The sequence below is a fragment of the Neodiprion fabricii genome, chromosome 1, assembly GCF_021155785.1.
Source record: "Neodiprion fabricii isolate iyNeoFabr1 chromosome 1, iyNeoFabr1.1, whole genome shotgun sequence".
Classification (NCBI taxonomy): domain Eukaryota; kingdom Metazoa; phylum Arthropoda; class Insecta; order Hymenoptera; family Diprionidae; genus Neodiprion; species Neodiprion fabricii.
In genome coordinates, this window is record NC_060239.1 from 25,364,589 (window position 1) to 25,378,693 (window position 14,105).

Genomic DNA, 14,105 nt, shown 5'->3' on the forward strand with positions numbered 1-14,105 from the left:
ATCAGCCAGGCTCATGGGGATTGGTTTTCCACAAAAATTGAATGGTAACTTATCGACATCTCGATTGTAGTTACGGGTCGGTTACCGACATGCCTATACCGTTTAATATTAGTTTCAAAAATCTGTTTCGTGTCAGAGGGCGCTGGTATAACCGACCTAGCGGGGATGTAGCGAGTACTGCGTCCAACCGCAACAGTCAGTGTTACCGAAATTACCGAGATTACGGAGATATCGCGGAGAAAGGTTGCCCCGCGGAACCCACACCAGTGCTGTTAAACTACTAATTATTTCTCAGTTTTTTCCGACGGTTATAACTTATGCGGCACCAAAGTTTTTGCGTTATCCATTCCTAAATAAATGCAATAAACGCTGAAGAACAGTTTTACACTTTTGTACAATCTAAGTGCATCGACATATGGCGATGATATAAACTGTGCGACGCGTCGTTAGTTATATCCGTGGGAATATTTACGAAGCATTTGTTGTTATATCTTGTCGTAATGACGTAATATAAGCGTCACTATGGCACGGCGCAAAGTACCAGGTTCTCTGACAATCGTTATAATGGTTCTCTTCACCCTGTTAGTGATTATTTATCACATATTAAGCGACGACGTCGAAGACATATCTGCAGGCAGGGTCAAAGTCGAGGGCGTCTATCCTCCTAACGATTTAAACGAAAGTCCTTTTGGCTTTGCTACACAGCAGCAGCATGACGCCGATATATTGACGAATTCCAAGAGTAGGCTGGCATATTTGAAACATGAACAAAGCTACGAGGAAGTTGTGCCTCTGTTCAAAGGACACAAAATCGTTCACTTGGACTTGAAGGGCGCTCCGCCTACCGTAAAGTATTACAGATATTTATTCCCATTGTTGCACAGACTGGGGGCTACTGGTATTTTGATCGAGTACGAAGACATGTTTCCATTCAACGGCGAAGTAGAGAATATCAGAGCTTTGAATTCTTACAGTCGTCGAGATATTGTAGAGATCCAAAAACTGGCAAAGAACAGTGATCTAGAAATTATACCGCTGATACAAACTTTTGGCCACTTTGAGTTTGTACTAAAATTGGAGAAATACAAGGATCTGCGAGAAGTTGCTCGTTATCCTCAAGTACTCTGTCCGTCGCACAACAAAACGCTTCCTCTTCTTTACGAAATGCTGGACCAAGTTATCGGCGCTCATCCAAATATCAAGCACTTCCATATCGGAGCTGATGAAGTTTATCAACTCGCCGAATGCTCCAGATGCTTTGAGGTTTTGGAAAGAAATAAGTGGGATAAACAGCAGCTGTTCCTTTCTCATGTGGTGAGAGTAGCAACCTATATTAAAAAAAAATATCCTACAGTGAAGGTTCTAATGTGGGATGACGAGTTCAGGGATATATCTGTGCAAGAAATTACCGATAGTGGGTTGAACAAACTGATAGAGCCAGTAGTCTGGAAATATACTACAGATCCAAAAGTATCTCTGACAGAAAATATGTGGGAGAATTATGTTGAACTTTGGCCAGAAAGTGTGTGGATCGCGACAGCGTTCAAGGGTGCTACGGCACCGGATCGTTATTATACCGACATTTCTTATCATTTGAGAAATCACGAGGGTTGGCTGGAAATAATTCGCAAATACTCTTCCAGGATTAAATTTAAGGGTGTCTTTTTGACTGGGTGGCAAAGATACGACCATTTCAGCGTTCTCTGCGATTTGCTTCCTTCCGCTATTCCATCTCTAGCTGTGAACTTGGCAGTTTTGAAATCGTCAACGCTGTACGATTTTCCACACGATATTCCTGATAATATTTTGAAAATTCTTAATTGCGAAACGCCGGTGACTTTGTCTATACCTGAGCCACAATTTGGCTGGACATATTGCGGCTTTCATGGGTCAATGATATATTCCATCATCTTACGATTACATACGCTAAACCAAGAAATTGCCAGAATGGAACAGGACAGTACATTCAAGGGGTGGGTAAAAGAGTATAATTTGAACTACGCTTTTTCCAATCCTAGTCACATAGAACATGCATTGAGTAGCTTAGGCGAGTATAAAAATGAAATAATATACATTGAGACAGACATGCGGAAGGCAATGGAAGACATCTACGATAATTATACAATTGATGAGTGGATTGAAACTTATGTAGAGCCTTTGAATGAAAAGTTGACCAAACTTTTGGCGCTTAAGAATAGAATATTAGAACGTGATAGTTGGCCGAGAAGGCCATTAACGAAGCATGAGCTTTAAACCGAATTCATCAATAACATTGGATTGATTATACTTCAGTTTGTTTGTTACAAATTATCGACAAAAATATGCCGATAATTGTTAAAGAACATTACTTATTGTCCTTGTTATCATCCTATTAGTATACTACATAGTCTGATCAAGTTAATGATAAGGCATAGAGACGTGTAGAAGCTCATTTGTACTTGACGAATCAAGATCCTTCAAATATAATTGAAATATATATATCTATTAAACTCACAGTACACGTAATATTTAAACATGTTATCCTGAAAAAATGTATGAGACATCATATTTTGCGGTATAGATTTGAACTGATTTATGGTCGTATTTATTCTATAGTTACGTATTTGGTTATTTATAATTCCTGTGCACGTATTTAGCAAGTATAATAATAAGGAGAAGATCGTTCAGTAGGGTAAAAAATTCATCATTTATTTTTGCGTCATGGTATATGACTTTATCATGTAATTTTTAGAGTATTACTGAATGATTTATAGTAAATTTTGCTTAAGAAATCTCATTGTCAGTTCTATAAGTCATTTCACAATGGTTTTTTTTTTTTTTTTGTTTCCGTAGGCTGGTAGGTCGTCGTTCCATGTTATGCAAAAGCATAGCTAATGTTAAGCAACCATGACTTGAGAATTAGACTGAGAAATATAATTTTTAAGTATCTGTTCCATCTTATCATTATAATGTATGATAATGTAAATATTGTAACTAATATAATATCGATATAAATATCTTTTCAACTTATTCGATAAAGCGTCTTCGCGAATTGTTGCGTTGGACCCTTCCGAAATTCTTGACTTCGATTTCTTCAAAATCAACTGTCACTTTAAGGCACCCGTTGCTACATTACATCGTTTTTGTTATTATTAATATCGTAACTTATGTGATTAACATTCAATACTATGCATTCAAATAAACTCCTTTCCTTCTGTGTACGTAATTCAACTACTGCAAGGAACAAATACTCGATTTCGAAGGTGGAAGCTCAGAATTAGACTCAGTCTTATGAAGTTTTTTCGCGTGTTTCTTTGCGCATTTTTTTAAAGCCGTCGACGGTATTTGTTTTGAGGTCAAGGTATCATCGGTCACGGACTGCACTATAGGTTTGTAAAATCCTCGATCAGCTTTTGTGACGCAAATACCTAATACTTCGGCAGCCAAACTTGCGACGCGCATTGTTATCTGAAAATATAAAATAAAATTGGATAACAGAGTACAGAAGGCTTTAAATTACTTACATACACAGTCTGAAAATACAGGATTATCGTGGTAACCGATATTTGTTTAACTGAAAATAAGTCCACCAGTGGTTTTTTTTCTTTAGGTAAAAAAAAGTTTACATGGTCTACGGAAATGGTGATCAGTTTTATATACTGCATTGATAAGTGAAATGCCATCCGTTCAGCGCAACTGAAAAGTATGTAAGGTAAATAATTTTTTGAACGAAGTATGCCTTTAGAAAATTCTCTCTAATCTCTAATAAAATAAACTTTACTGTTCATTCGCAGCAATCAAGTTTACGCGTGATTAGGTGAATCCAGCAAACCTATACGTAGATACGTAGTATCCTTGATATTTTAACTCAATTATTAACTAGTTTAAAACTCCTGTCAATTTTTTGTCAACTACACGCATCTGTTATCACAGACGCCGAGCTTCCGCGCAGCAGAATCTGTAGTGTTTCCTGCGCTTGGTGATTGCTGTTGAAAACAGTGATACTTTGTTTCAACTACTGTATAATTATCATTGGCTACATTAAGGGTACCAATGGGAATGGATTTTGACAGACATAGAGAAAATACAGTTGCAGGATTACCTTTCCAAAGAAGACCTCAGTCTATCAATGAAAGATATTCAGGTAAGAAATTTTTCAGCAATTATAATTTTCTGATTCGATTCCTGATTTTATGATTGTTCAAAGTAATCATTGAAAGCGGACTAACGGTTAACTGAAAATCTTACAACGGCCTGAAATAATTACAATGCGATCCTATACATGTTATCCTGATTTGTGAAAGTTGACTGATGTTTTGGTTCTCTCAAGAGCATATCGCTCAATGTGCCGGCGAAATTTGAATGTGAAGGATTACCGATTCGCCGGTTCTAGCTGAAACGTCGTGACACGGTATCCCGCTTTCAGCTGCGAACATGTGGGACTTGTCTCTTTTAACACTCCTCTGATGTTCCATATCACACTTATTTCCTATTATTGCCAAAACTGGTTGTGCTTCGAGTACCTCGTTCACTTTTCTTACCGTTTCAATCCATTCTCCAAGAATTTCGAAACTCGAAGCGTTTGTCACGTCATAGACAAACAGAATTACCTAAGAAACGTAATATAGGTATTCAAAAAGAGTGTATGTAATCATTTTAAGGAATTTCCTACTTCTCCCTCTGTACTTTTATGATTCCATTTGTAACTCCATGACGTGCTTGTTCAAGAGTAACACCAAAATTTCGTATCAGAGATAGTTTAGATACATGAACAGGTATGAAATTGCCGAGAACTATATGATATATACTATAAGGGTCCTCTTGCAGCATGCAATTTCGTAATTAAGTGGGTCAAGTTCGTTAAACTCCTCAATTCAAAAATTCTATCTCAATAACTTACGTACGTGTATTCCGACTTACGTGTGCGCCAAAAATGTACTTGTCCAGCATATTTCCATGTAACGATAATCCGCCAACATCCCAAATGTGAAGGGTGATACTTTTGTAGTCTCCTAGACTGATGTTCTTTAAAAAGAAGTCAACACCGGCTGTCGGCGTATAGTGTCTAGTAAATTCGCCATTGCAGTATCGCGTCGCTATACTGGTCTAAGAAAAAAAATCTTTTAATTAGCGCGGGTTGTGTGTTTCAACAAAGATTTTAAATTTATTTGACTGTTCAACTGTTCAACCCGCATATCACGCATCCAAAAGTGTGATTAGATATTTACGTTATATAGTTGGAAAATTCAAACCGAAAATATGCCTAAATTTTTCACAATGTAGATACAAGCAGTGTCTTCGAAATCAGCGTAATTTAATACTTCTAGATATTCTAGATGAAATATTCGTAGGATCCTTGACTTGGAGATTAGTTGTGCCTTTGTATTATATACGGTAAATATTTCATTGACCACCGAACAAAAATTTTTTACAACCAGTGTCCAAATTATACAAGGAATGATTTTAGTATTTAATGTATGAAGTATGAATTCACAGGACTTGCACTCTGAATTAGTCGGCTTTAGTGATTGCCAATAAGTTGTCGTTGTAATTAACGGGGCGGAGTAAAATGTCCGAATTATTAACAATTCGCTAGTTAGCGCTTTCGAAACTTTTCAAATTCGGAATTTCAACCCCGTCCCTAATTGACAACGTCTAGCGCAACAGATGCTTCCTTCCCAGTCTGCTCAAAGAGCCTTGACAATCCGTTGGCTGAACGAAACGCGAATTGTCCTCTACGGTGCGTTACAAGCATGCCACCTGTTTCGAAAAACCACACTCACTTTTCCAGCTCCGGTATCCCCTACGAGAACGAATTTCAATCGTTTTTCAAAGAGTTCTTCCTCCGAGTCAGACATTTCTTAAATAACAATCGCGCTAATAATAACGTCAGGGTGACACTCGAGTCAGTTTTGTACTGACCACCAGCCTGAAGCAAGGCTCGGTGCCAATCGACCGACCGTCGCCTTGGAGCGGTTCAAATAAAAGCCCTGTCAGCCAACATGAATAAATTAAACAACAATCGATATTCGACCATTATCGCCGTCGATCTGGCCTCAGCTCGCTCTGCAAAAGCCATTACTGGCTCTAGACGTAAAGTCGCCTCGCGCAAGCGCCTTCGGAAGGCCTCTCGCACCATCGTCAAATTGTGCTTTTCCATGCCAACTCTGTATGCATTAGCTTACGCGGTAGCTTGACGCGTATAAAGAAACAAAATTGCACGATCTAGACGTAATTTTAGTCACTGTACTACAATCACTACAATCATGAAGCAACAAGGAAAGAACTTGTATATTGGAACGGTGCTGCAGTGTGCAGGAACGATCACTGAGTGGATCAATTCAGATTTTTCAAGATTTTGTTTCTTTGAGTATTTCTTTATTCAAAAATAATATATTATATACGCTTATCTTCGTAGTTGCGTATCCATGCGTAGATGTTAACATCTCTTTGTTGATAGATACAATGTATTTTTTATGTACGTGTAAATTCGTTCATCTTGGCACTTGAATTTTACGGACACGAAAGGCACAGCACTGTGTCACAAGTCGAGTAATTCACACTTGAAAATTGAATTATCATTAATTTTTCTAATTAAATATTAAATCTTTGTAGTTATGCAATAAATAATAGTTTGTAACTCTGGAACACGTAGTCGTCCTAACTACCGTTGTTCTATCGGCACGTTCGAAGTTGGCTTTAACGATTTCGTAATACCTTCCGTCGCTGGAAATAAAGAGAAAATTGATTTGAATGTATTGTTTACATGTCTAGATAGTAATGGTACCCTTATATCGCTCATTGACTGTGTTGGATCGCTTTAATAACAAGTTTATAATTGAAAAGTCTTTCTCCCAACTCTAGATACAAACTATAGCATTGGATTCTAAAAATAGTTCACTTTATGAATTGATATAGTATATGTTTTCATATTTCTTTCGTCAATCAGGCGTGTTTCTCATTTCCAGAAATGCTCAACTTGAATACATGTATATTATTGTATATATGATAAAAGTATCGATGAAATATTGGAAGCTTTGTTAGGATTTCGTTTGGAAAGTTTCTTATTAGTAGAGGAGAATCTTTGAATGCTCGCCAATGGAATATGATCTTACCTCAATACCAAACATCTAAGCTTAATACATTTCACCCGCAAAATGTCGATAGCCTTTTGACTCTTGTCAGAGAATCGAAGATTTTCTGGATCCCACCGTAATTCGAGTCGTTCAAGGTTGGGACAGTTATTGGCAATGCCGTCCATGAGCTGATCCACGTGAATATTAACCCCCAACCGCTCCTGGGTGCCCATAACAACAATCCTGTAAAATAAGTTTTCATTGTTTTGGCTAATGTTAGACTTTACGATTCTCGTGTAATCGATCAACTATTCACTTCGTGTTTGTCAGAATTGGCAAAATGCTCTGCCACAGTTGGTCCGTGATATGAGGCATTCCCGACAATGCTACACCCCAAAGCTGGTGACCGTGTCTTGACAAGAATTTGTGCAAACCATCGTCGGTCAGGTTATCCGAACTGTCTAGGTTCAAGGCTATCAAATTTCTCGGATTTCCAACCTCGGCCCAGGATTTAAGTACGCTGTCATTGAAGCCGTTCAATTGCCCAGCGCTGAGAAACCGTAATCCAGGAATCCGCGTCAGCATATCGATCAGGCACTCGGTACTCAAATCTGTTGCTGTTATGTCCAATTCTTGGACGCTGGACTTTTCCCACTCCACCTGCATCACGTACTCACTTTGCAAGTCTGCAACATAGGCACGTTTATTTTCAATCAGATTGTGATCAGCATTGTCGATAATTGCTATTAGTAAATACATATAATTGTCAGTAATACTCGAATGTAATCTAGTTTCAGGTGAAACACAAATATACGCGGGTGATAGTTCAACGATGGTCTTACTGGTTCCTTGCATGAGAAGGCAAGTCAGCCGTCTGCTTCTTTGAAAGAGGGTCTTCATAGTGGATCCGGTAACTTTTGAGCAGAAATTCACGGCGAGACACTCGAGTTGAATGCAATTTGAGGAGAATGCATCTATGTGAGAATCGTCCACAAAATTAATGCCGTACAAGTTGATTACTCTCAAATTTGGCGTTGCTGATTTCAGTTTGTGAACGTTTATCACTTCGTATATTTCTTCTTCCTCTTCTTCGACCTTCTCGTAAGTTCCTGAAATCACAAGAAAATATAATTTTCCTGTCCGGTGCTTATTCATCGTGCATGGATGTACCTGGCAGATCAACTGTAATACAGAGAGAAATATACTCAACTATACCTATCAAATGTAGAATTTCCAGTCCGTTGATAAAGTTGTATATCTTTCTCATGAAACCCTCCATGAAGATGACTTCGGACAGACAAATGCACATGTATTTCAACTTTGTCGGGAAAGCCTGCATCTCGGAAAAGTCGTGTAGCTGCATGGCGGTAGAAAAATCGAGCAGCATATGCGTTAAATTTGGACATTTATTGGCCAGCTCATGAAGAACGGTATGAGTTATCAATTCGATTGGAAGCTCGATGTACCTCAACGACGGGCCGAAACGTGTGCTGAAAAAATGGAAAAGAGAATGGTGAGTGCGTGTAAATGAACAGAATTTTACAATCTTATTTTAGACTTGCTTATGTATTCGACATTTATACATGGGTTGTCAAACTACGAGGTCTTTCTTCGAGACATGTTTACTTCTCTGCCGCGGGCTAGCGGGTTTTTAATCATTCGTTTCTAAAACTGTGCTCTGGTGGTCTATTCTCAACTCTCAATTCAATTCATAGAGTTACTAGGCAGCGACTGCGCGTTGTACTCTTATCTTCGGAACAAAATCTGCCCACGATGTAGAACAAAGAGAAGAACTGTCTAATAAATAACAATTAACTAACGGAGTGACAGTGTGTCGTGGAGTGAGTGTCCGGTCATTCGTATTGGCAGTGCTATACGTAGTACAGACCATTAATACCTTATTAAGTGCAGAAGACTTTCGAGAGATCCAACGTGAAGTCCGCTGACCTCCGGCCTCAGTGATACATGCTTCCAGAGGCGGGTGTCGTAAGCAATTTGACGCCATCTTTTACAGACTCTGGCGACCCTGCAGATCTCTCGATGAGACAAGTAGCTGAAAATGTTGAGTATCACCTTGTCCGGGAGTTTCTCGATCGTCTGAGGAACATCGGTATCAAAATTATACACGTAATGGATCGAGCGAACGGATCTAGTATACAGGTATGTGTAATATTTTCTTGCATCTTTAACTGCGCTATCATCAGTTGACTAACGGACTCGTCAGGAATGGAATAGATCAAGTTTGCAGGTGTTCTAAATTCTTGAAAAACAAAACCAGGGATATGTTCCTTTTTGTTCCGCGATGGAGAACCACTGCGTATTGCGTTTAACATGGAGTGTATTTTATACATTTTATAATACATATATGCAGTACAACAAATCACGCACTTACGGTGCCGGCAAAACGACTTTTGACGACACCCCCTTCGGAGACATACATCTGAGATGTTTCGAGGGCGATTTGGCCCCAGACATCAACACCGCCAAGATCCATCTTATCTTATGCGCTTCTGCGTCTCTTGGGGGATTTCGAAATGGATTTTATATCGAGTTATAAAAGAAACAACGCCGAAACGCTTGCGCCTTTTCTCGACGTCCTACGGATGTTTAAAAGTTTCCCAAATCGTTTTATGTGCGAACGCACTACTGGGTCTTCTATTGCACAACTGCAGTATACATAACACAGGGTTATTCAAAACACGCGACCTCGTCTAAACTTCCACCCTCACTTATGCACCTCTACACGCGAGTTAGTCAGTGCAGTATTTGCAGGAATCCAACAAGTTCTGCGGATAATAGGATTACGCGTGCGCGAGGGCGCCTAAATATACTCTGAGACTTGGTCGAGTAGACTTAAATTTAAACTACCGACGGCCACTAGACTCTCCTAACAACGCCTCGATCCCACCCTAATTAATATACAACTCATGATCAATTCGAAACTTGTGCAATCTGTACACAAATTGGTGCATCGCCTCATGATATTGCAAATCTCTCTAGGCCGATCCTCATCCCCCCCCCCTCGTTCTCTCACCGAACTAAGACGCCGAACAGAAGCCAGAACTGTGCAAAGTACCGATAAGTGTGGATATATCGTGACCGTAAAAGCATGAAATTGACAGAGAGTAGCCGCATTCGAATATTCATGGGAAAGACAGGGTAGGAAATCGAGAGTTTTTCCCTAAGTGGGCACGTTTTTGTCACCGTTCACAAGTGAAGTAGAAGTTTTTTCCCGTTACGACTGTAGCGCAAACCGTTAAATAAACTACAGTTAAACTTTTTTGGAATTTCAATGAAATGAATGGATTTCAGGATCACAAAACGATGTGACTGGCGGTAGAACTTTTTTTGGAAACCGAAGGAATTGAACGTCTCGTATGATGTCGAAAAGCCGCGGTAATTAGGTCTGCAACACTGTATGTGACATATTATGGAAGCAATAATGGTTGAACAGTCAACACGCGCCGTTTGTAAGCACGAATAATTAAAATAGAATAGATCTAGGACTGGTCCCGATCTCCGAATGTTATATGGATTATGAATTACGCCTTCTACATATTATTAGAAATACTGAGAAATCCATTAATCATGTACTCGCGAAACTGTAGTCCTTCGTTCGTGGTTGTTAGCTATGAATATTCCAGCTGGCACCGCACTTACAATGTTCGTTTAATTGTAAATCTTTGGAAAAAATATGAGCAGGGCCAATTTTATATTCACTTCGCCTCCGTTGGCAGTTCAACCGTCACCGATTTGTCTTCGTCAAGTGCCTACTCGCGATACCGTAGTGCCTTTATTGCGAATCGAAAGTTTTTCACCGCTGCACATTGTATTTGACAGATTATTTAGATTATCGAATTTTATGGATTTTTCACGTGTTTCAGTTGCAGCGAAGTCGTTATCGATCGGTATTTATCGACTTTTACGCATAATTGATTAAAAACTGCACAATAATCGTGTCAGCGATTTCCTTTTCTTCTCGATTTTAGTTTACATCACGCGTGCAAAAGAAATTTTGGCAAAAAATATTCCGCACATCACTACGGGAAGATGAAAAAATTTTACCGGTAATTTTCCCCTTCGGATACTGCTGTGCAAATCATCCCTGGATATAGCATTCGTCGCGCTTTCCACGTTCAAATGGGTCCAGGTGCTCATCGTGCCTTGTCTTGAATCGGGTATCGATCACCTCGATGATCATTCGCGAACGCTTAATAACTGTATTTTGTTATTAAATTTGTAACCGTTAACGTAATTTAAATCGAAATGGAATAGGGGAGGAGAGTCTGCAGGCACCAGGGTACACGATCGAATTAAAAATAGACGTACTTCCACGATCCGCAAATGTAATCCACAGCCGTCACATTTGTGCAAAAATTAGAAATTCAACTGTCCGCAATTACACATTATTCAGGGATACTCGCCACCCTTTTATTCCCTCCCTCGTTTAATTGATTGCTGTTAGGTATACGTCGAGCTGTTGGCCGGCTTCTCGGAGCAAGCACATTCGACTGGGTACTGCTTTAATTAGTTATAAATAAAGGTAGGCAGAGGGCCAGAATGGGCAGTGGCTATCGACATGTCCCGCACTGCATCGGTACATATTTGCCCGAGAAAAGATGACTAACTAAGTGAAATAACCCGCAGCAATTGCTTCCCAGACGAGCTCCTATGGTATATATCATCACTAACACACCCAGGCTCATGTCTTGTATTTTTTCTCTTTTGGATAAATTTCTTGGCTCGAAATTCACTCTGTCGCCCGGCAATCAACCGGGAAAGTTTAGGTGTATAACAAGCGTAGGTGTATCTAGTTCGTATTCCGAGATGCTCAAGAGTTGTCATAAGTTTTCAATGACGCACAAACTGCTTAATTTTCCTATTTCAATCATGCTGTATAATCATATACGCATAAGACCATTTGAATCATTACATGATTACTTTTTTTTTCTTTTTTTTCTTTTTTCCGTTTCACACCTATAGCGCGGAGTCGAGGATTGCCTTCAAGACGTCGAACGCCTCGCTTAGAAATGATAAATATTTGTTTGCCGAAGGATGTATGGCCTGTAAAAAATAGCTGACAGACAAACGGCTACTGAGAGCGGAGTACCTATTATACGTAAACACGTGCCAAGCGAATAGCGACGCCCGCGAGTTTATTGGCCCCATCGTATTATACATATACATACTTACGTTATTTACATACATAATCAGACGCCGATCCTGCAATTAAATCCACACTACATCGGTGCTTGCCGGTGTTTGGGGGGGGGAGGAGGGGGATATTTTTCAACCCCTACGCGTTGTTTGTAAAAATTAGTTCTCACCGTGTTCGGTCGCCTGATTGTGCGCACCACGCCCTCCTCGTCGTGGGTGTTCAGCTGTTGAAGAGCAGCTTCCACGCTGAGCGCGTTCCAATTCGACATTCTTCGCATATCCATTGCACGTGAGGTTACGAGGAATTTAATATATGTAATGAAGCAATGATTACGATTAGTTATAACTGAACTGGACGAATTTCGGTTGAAAAAGAAGAAAAAAATTACGGAATGAAGTTTATCATATTTTTATGTCAGCACAGTAAAGGAATGCAAAAGCCGAAAATATTAGGCAGGTTGAATTTTGATTAAAAACAATAAGCTGGTCAAATAATAAAGGAATTAATAACAAAAAATGTTTGAGAGTCCGTGAGTATGGAAAATGCGTCACGGGGACGTTTGACGTTCCATTGGGAAGGATCTCGTGTATGATTTACCTATAAATTTAGTTATGTACGAGAGCACTGAATAACACACGCATGGGGTGGAGGGGGAGCGGGGGGAGGGGGATGGGGATAGGTGATGTTAAAATAAATCGTTCGAAAATATAATGTTCATGTGTAAACTTCACAGCCGATGCCGCAGTCGGATCGGACATCTCGGCAATAATTTGCCGCCAGTGTCTTTAAAAGCATGTTACGCGACGTTCTTTGAGTTTTAACGGCTGAACGATAAAACTGTTATAATAAAATCGAAAGATCGGACACCGAGAAGAAAAACTGTGAACTTTCACTCTGAAACTAATATGCGCTTACTCGATCATCGTGGCACAAATGTGAAATGAATCGTAGCCTCTAGGTCCAGGGCAAAAAAAATTGTAACTAAAATAAGCTTAAGTTTCGAAGCATCTTAAAATAGACCAACTTCCGAGCTGAAAGATGTAATATTCTACCAGCCATATTGCCGGCGCCATGGTTCAAATTTGAAAAATTTGAAGAATTGTATTACCACCTAGTGTCGCATAGATACGATAATATTTCAGTACTTTAGATATTATTAATTTTTGGCTACCTGCCAGTTACGTCATTCATTGAATAATCTAAACATTTGCAGAATAAGACTAAGAAATAAATAGCTGATTGTAAATCTTCGATTCTTTTTTCAATCTCTTTGATTTTTTTTCTTCGAATGGAAACATCGGTATAATAATTAAACGCTGGCAAGAAACCACATGTTTCTAAGCCCCTCGACATATCATTGTCTGGTAACGGGGCCAGGCATCTAATTGGCTAAGGTCCAGATGCAATTTTAATTAATTAGAAGTTGCCTTACGCTGTGCTTAGTCGGTCATGCATCCAGCCGGGACCGCGACATGTGAAGTAAGCATCCAACCAACAGATGGCGGTAAGATGGCTTGTCTGCGCTATAACGCAGTATGGCAGTGACCGCGGATATTGAGAATTTAGATGTGTATCGTCAAAACGTTGTACGCGGACATAGGTCTTTTTAGTTAAATTAATAAATCTTGATATTTGTTTAGTACACGTATATTTCTGGGCCTGTCGGACAAGTTGAAAAAATATAATCGAAGTTATAGAGAAACTAGGGAAGATAATTTACCTGATCATTGAATTCCACCGAATTCTTAACAATGTAAATTATCCAGAGTAACTGCAGAGGGTGAAACAAGAAACGCATTTTGCGGTCAATATTTTTAGTTACAACAATGGGTCGATGGTATAGATTGCAAGATGGTTACATGGAACGAGAATATGTAGATGGTTCGACAGTC

General features: G+C 39.4%; 3 protein-coding genes across 8 annotated transcripts; 1 reads left to right on the forward strand and 2 right to left on the reverse strand.

The window, feature by feature from the left end:
• Positions 1-195: 195 nt before the first annotated feature.
• On the forward strand, positions 196-3,009 carry LOC124174327 (hexosaminidase D-like). The gene has a single exon (XM_046553356.1). The coding sequence runs from the start codon at positions 523-525 to the stop codon at positions 2,251-2,253; it is 1,731 nt and encodes a 576-aa protein (XP_046409312.1). The 5' UTR covers positions 196-522; the 3' UTR covers positions 2,254-3,009.
• LOC124174330 (ras-related protein Rab-28-like) lies at positions 2,736-5,964 on the reverse strand. Its single transcript, XM_046553370.1, has 4 exons — positions 5,763-5,964; positions 4,900-5,085; positions 4,356-4,589; positions 2,736-3,447 (listed from the first exon to the last, which is right to left on the reverse strand). The coding sequence occupies exons 1-4, from the start codon at positions 5,835-5,837 to the stop codon at positions 3,211-3,213; spliced, it is 732 nt and encodes a 243-aa protein (XP_046409326.1). The 5' UTR covers positions 5,838-5,964; the 3' UTR covers positions 2,736-3,210.
• Positions 5,965-6,353: 389 nt separating this feature from the next.
• LOC124174328 (F-box/LRR-repeat protein 20) lies at positions 6,354-13,229 on the reverse strand. 6 transcript variants are annotated; one of them, XM_046553358.1, is made up of 8 exons: positions 13,129-13,229; positions 12,383-12,482; positions 8,953-9,152; positions 8,271-8,545; positions 7,898-8,164; positions 7,372-7,741; positions 7,095-7,298; positions 6,354-6,705 (listed from the first exon to the last, which is right to left on the reverse strand). In XM_046553358.1, the coding sequence occupies exons 1-8, from the start codon at positions 13,134-13,136 to the stop codon at positions 6,570-6,572; spliced, it is 1,560 nt and encodes a 519-aa protein (XP_046409314.1). In that variant the 5' UTR covers positions 13,137-13,229; the 3' UTR covers positions 6,354-6,569. The 6 variants fall into 6 exon arrangements, with proteins under 6 accessions (XP_046409314.1, XP_046409316.1, XP_046409318.1 ...); XM_046553360.1 differs by having other exon boundaries at positions 12,811-13,150; XM_046553362.1 differs by lacking the exons at positions 12,383-12,482; positions 13,129-13,229 and adding exons at positions 11,121-11,273; positions 11,385-11,661.
• Positions 13,230-14,105: the final 876 nt, after the last annotated feature.

Excerpts from the sequence above, each read along its gene's own strand:
- LOC124174328 (XM_046553357.1), bottom strand. The coding sequence starts at position 12,496 with ATGGATATGCGAAGAATGTCGAATTGGAACGCGCTCAGCGTGGAAGCT. Across the intron at positions 7,742-7,897 it reads CCTTCTCATGCAAGGAACCA|ACTTGCAAAGTGAGTACGTG; the intron begins GTAAGACCATCG and ends CCTATGTTGCAG. Across the intron at positions 6,706-7,094 it reads CTTAGATGTTTGGTATTGAG|CGACGGAAGGTATTACGAAA; the intron begins GTAAGATCATAT and ends CTTTATTTCCAG.
- LOC124174327 (XM_046553356.1), top strand. The coding sequence starts at position 523 with ATGGCACGGCGCAAAGTACCAGGTTCTCTGACAATCGTTATAATGGTT.
- LOC124174330 (XM_046553370.1), bottom strand. The coding sequence starts at position 5,837 with ATGTCTGACTCGGAGGAAGAACTCTTTGAAAAACGATTGAAATTCGTT. Across the intron at positions 4,590-4,899 it reads AGTACATTTTTGGCGCACAC|GTAATTCTGTTTGTCTATGA; the intron begins GTAAGTCGGAAT and ends TACGTTTCTTAG. Across the intron at positions 3,448-4,355 it reads CAGCTAGAACCGGCGAATCG|ATAACAATGCGCGTCGCAAG; the intron begins GTAATCCTTCAC and ends TTATATTTTCAG.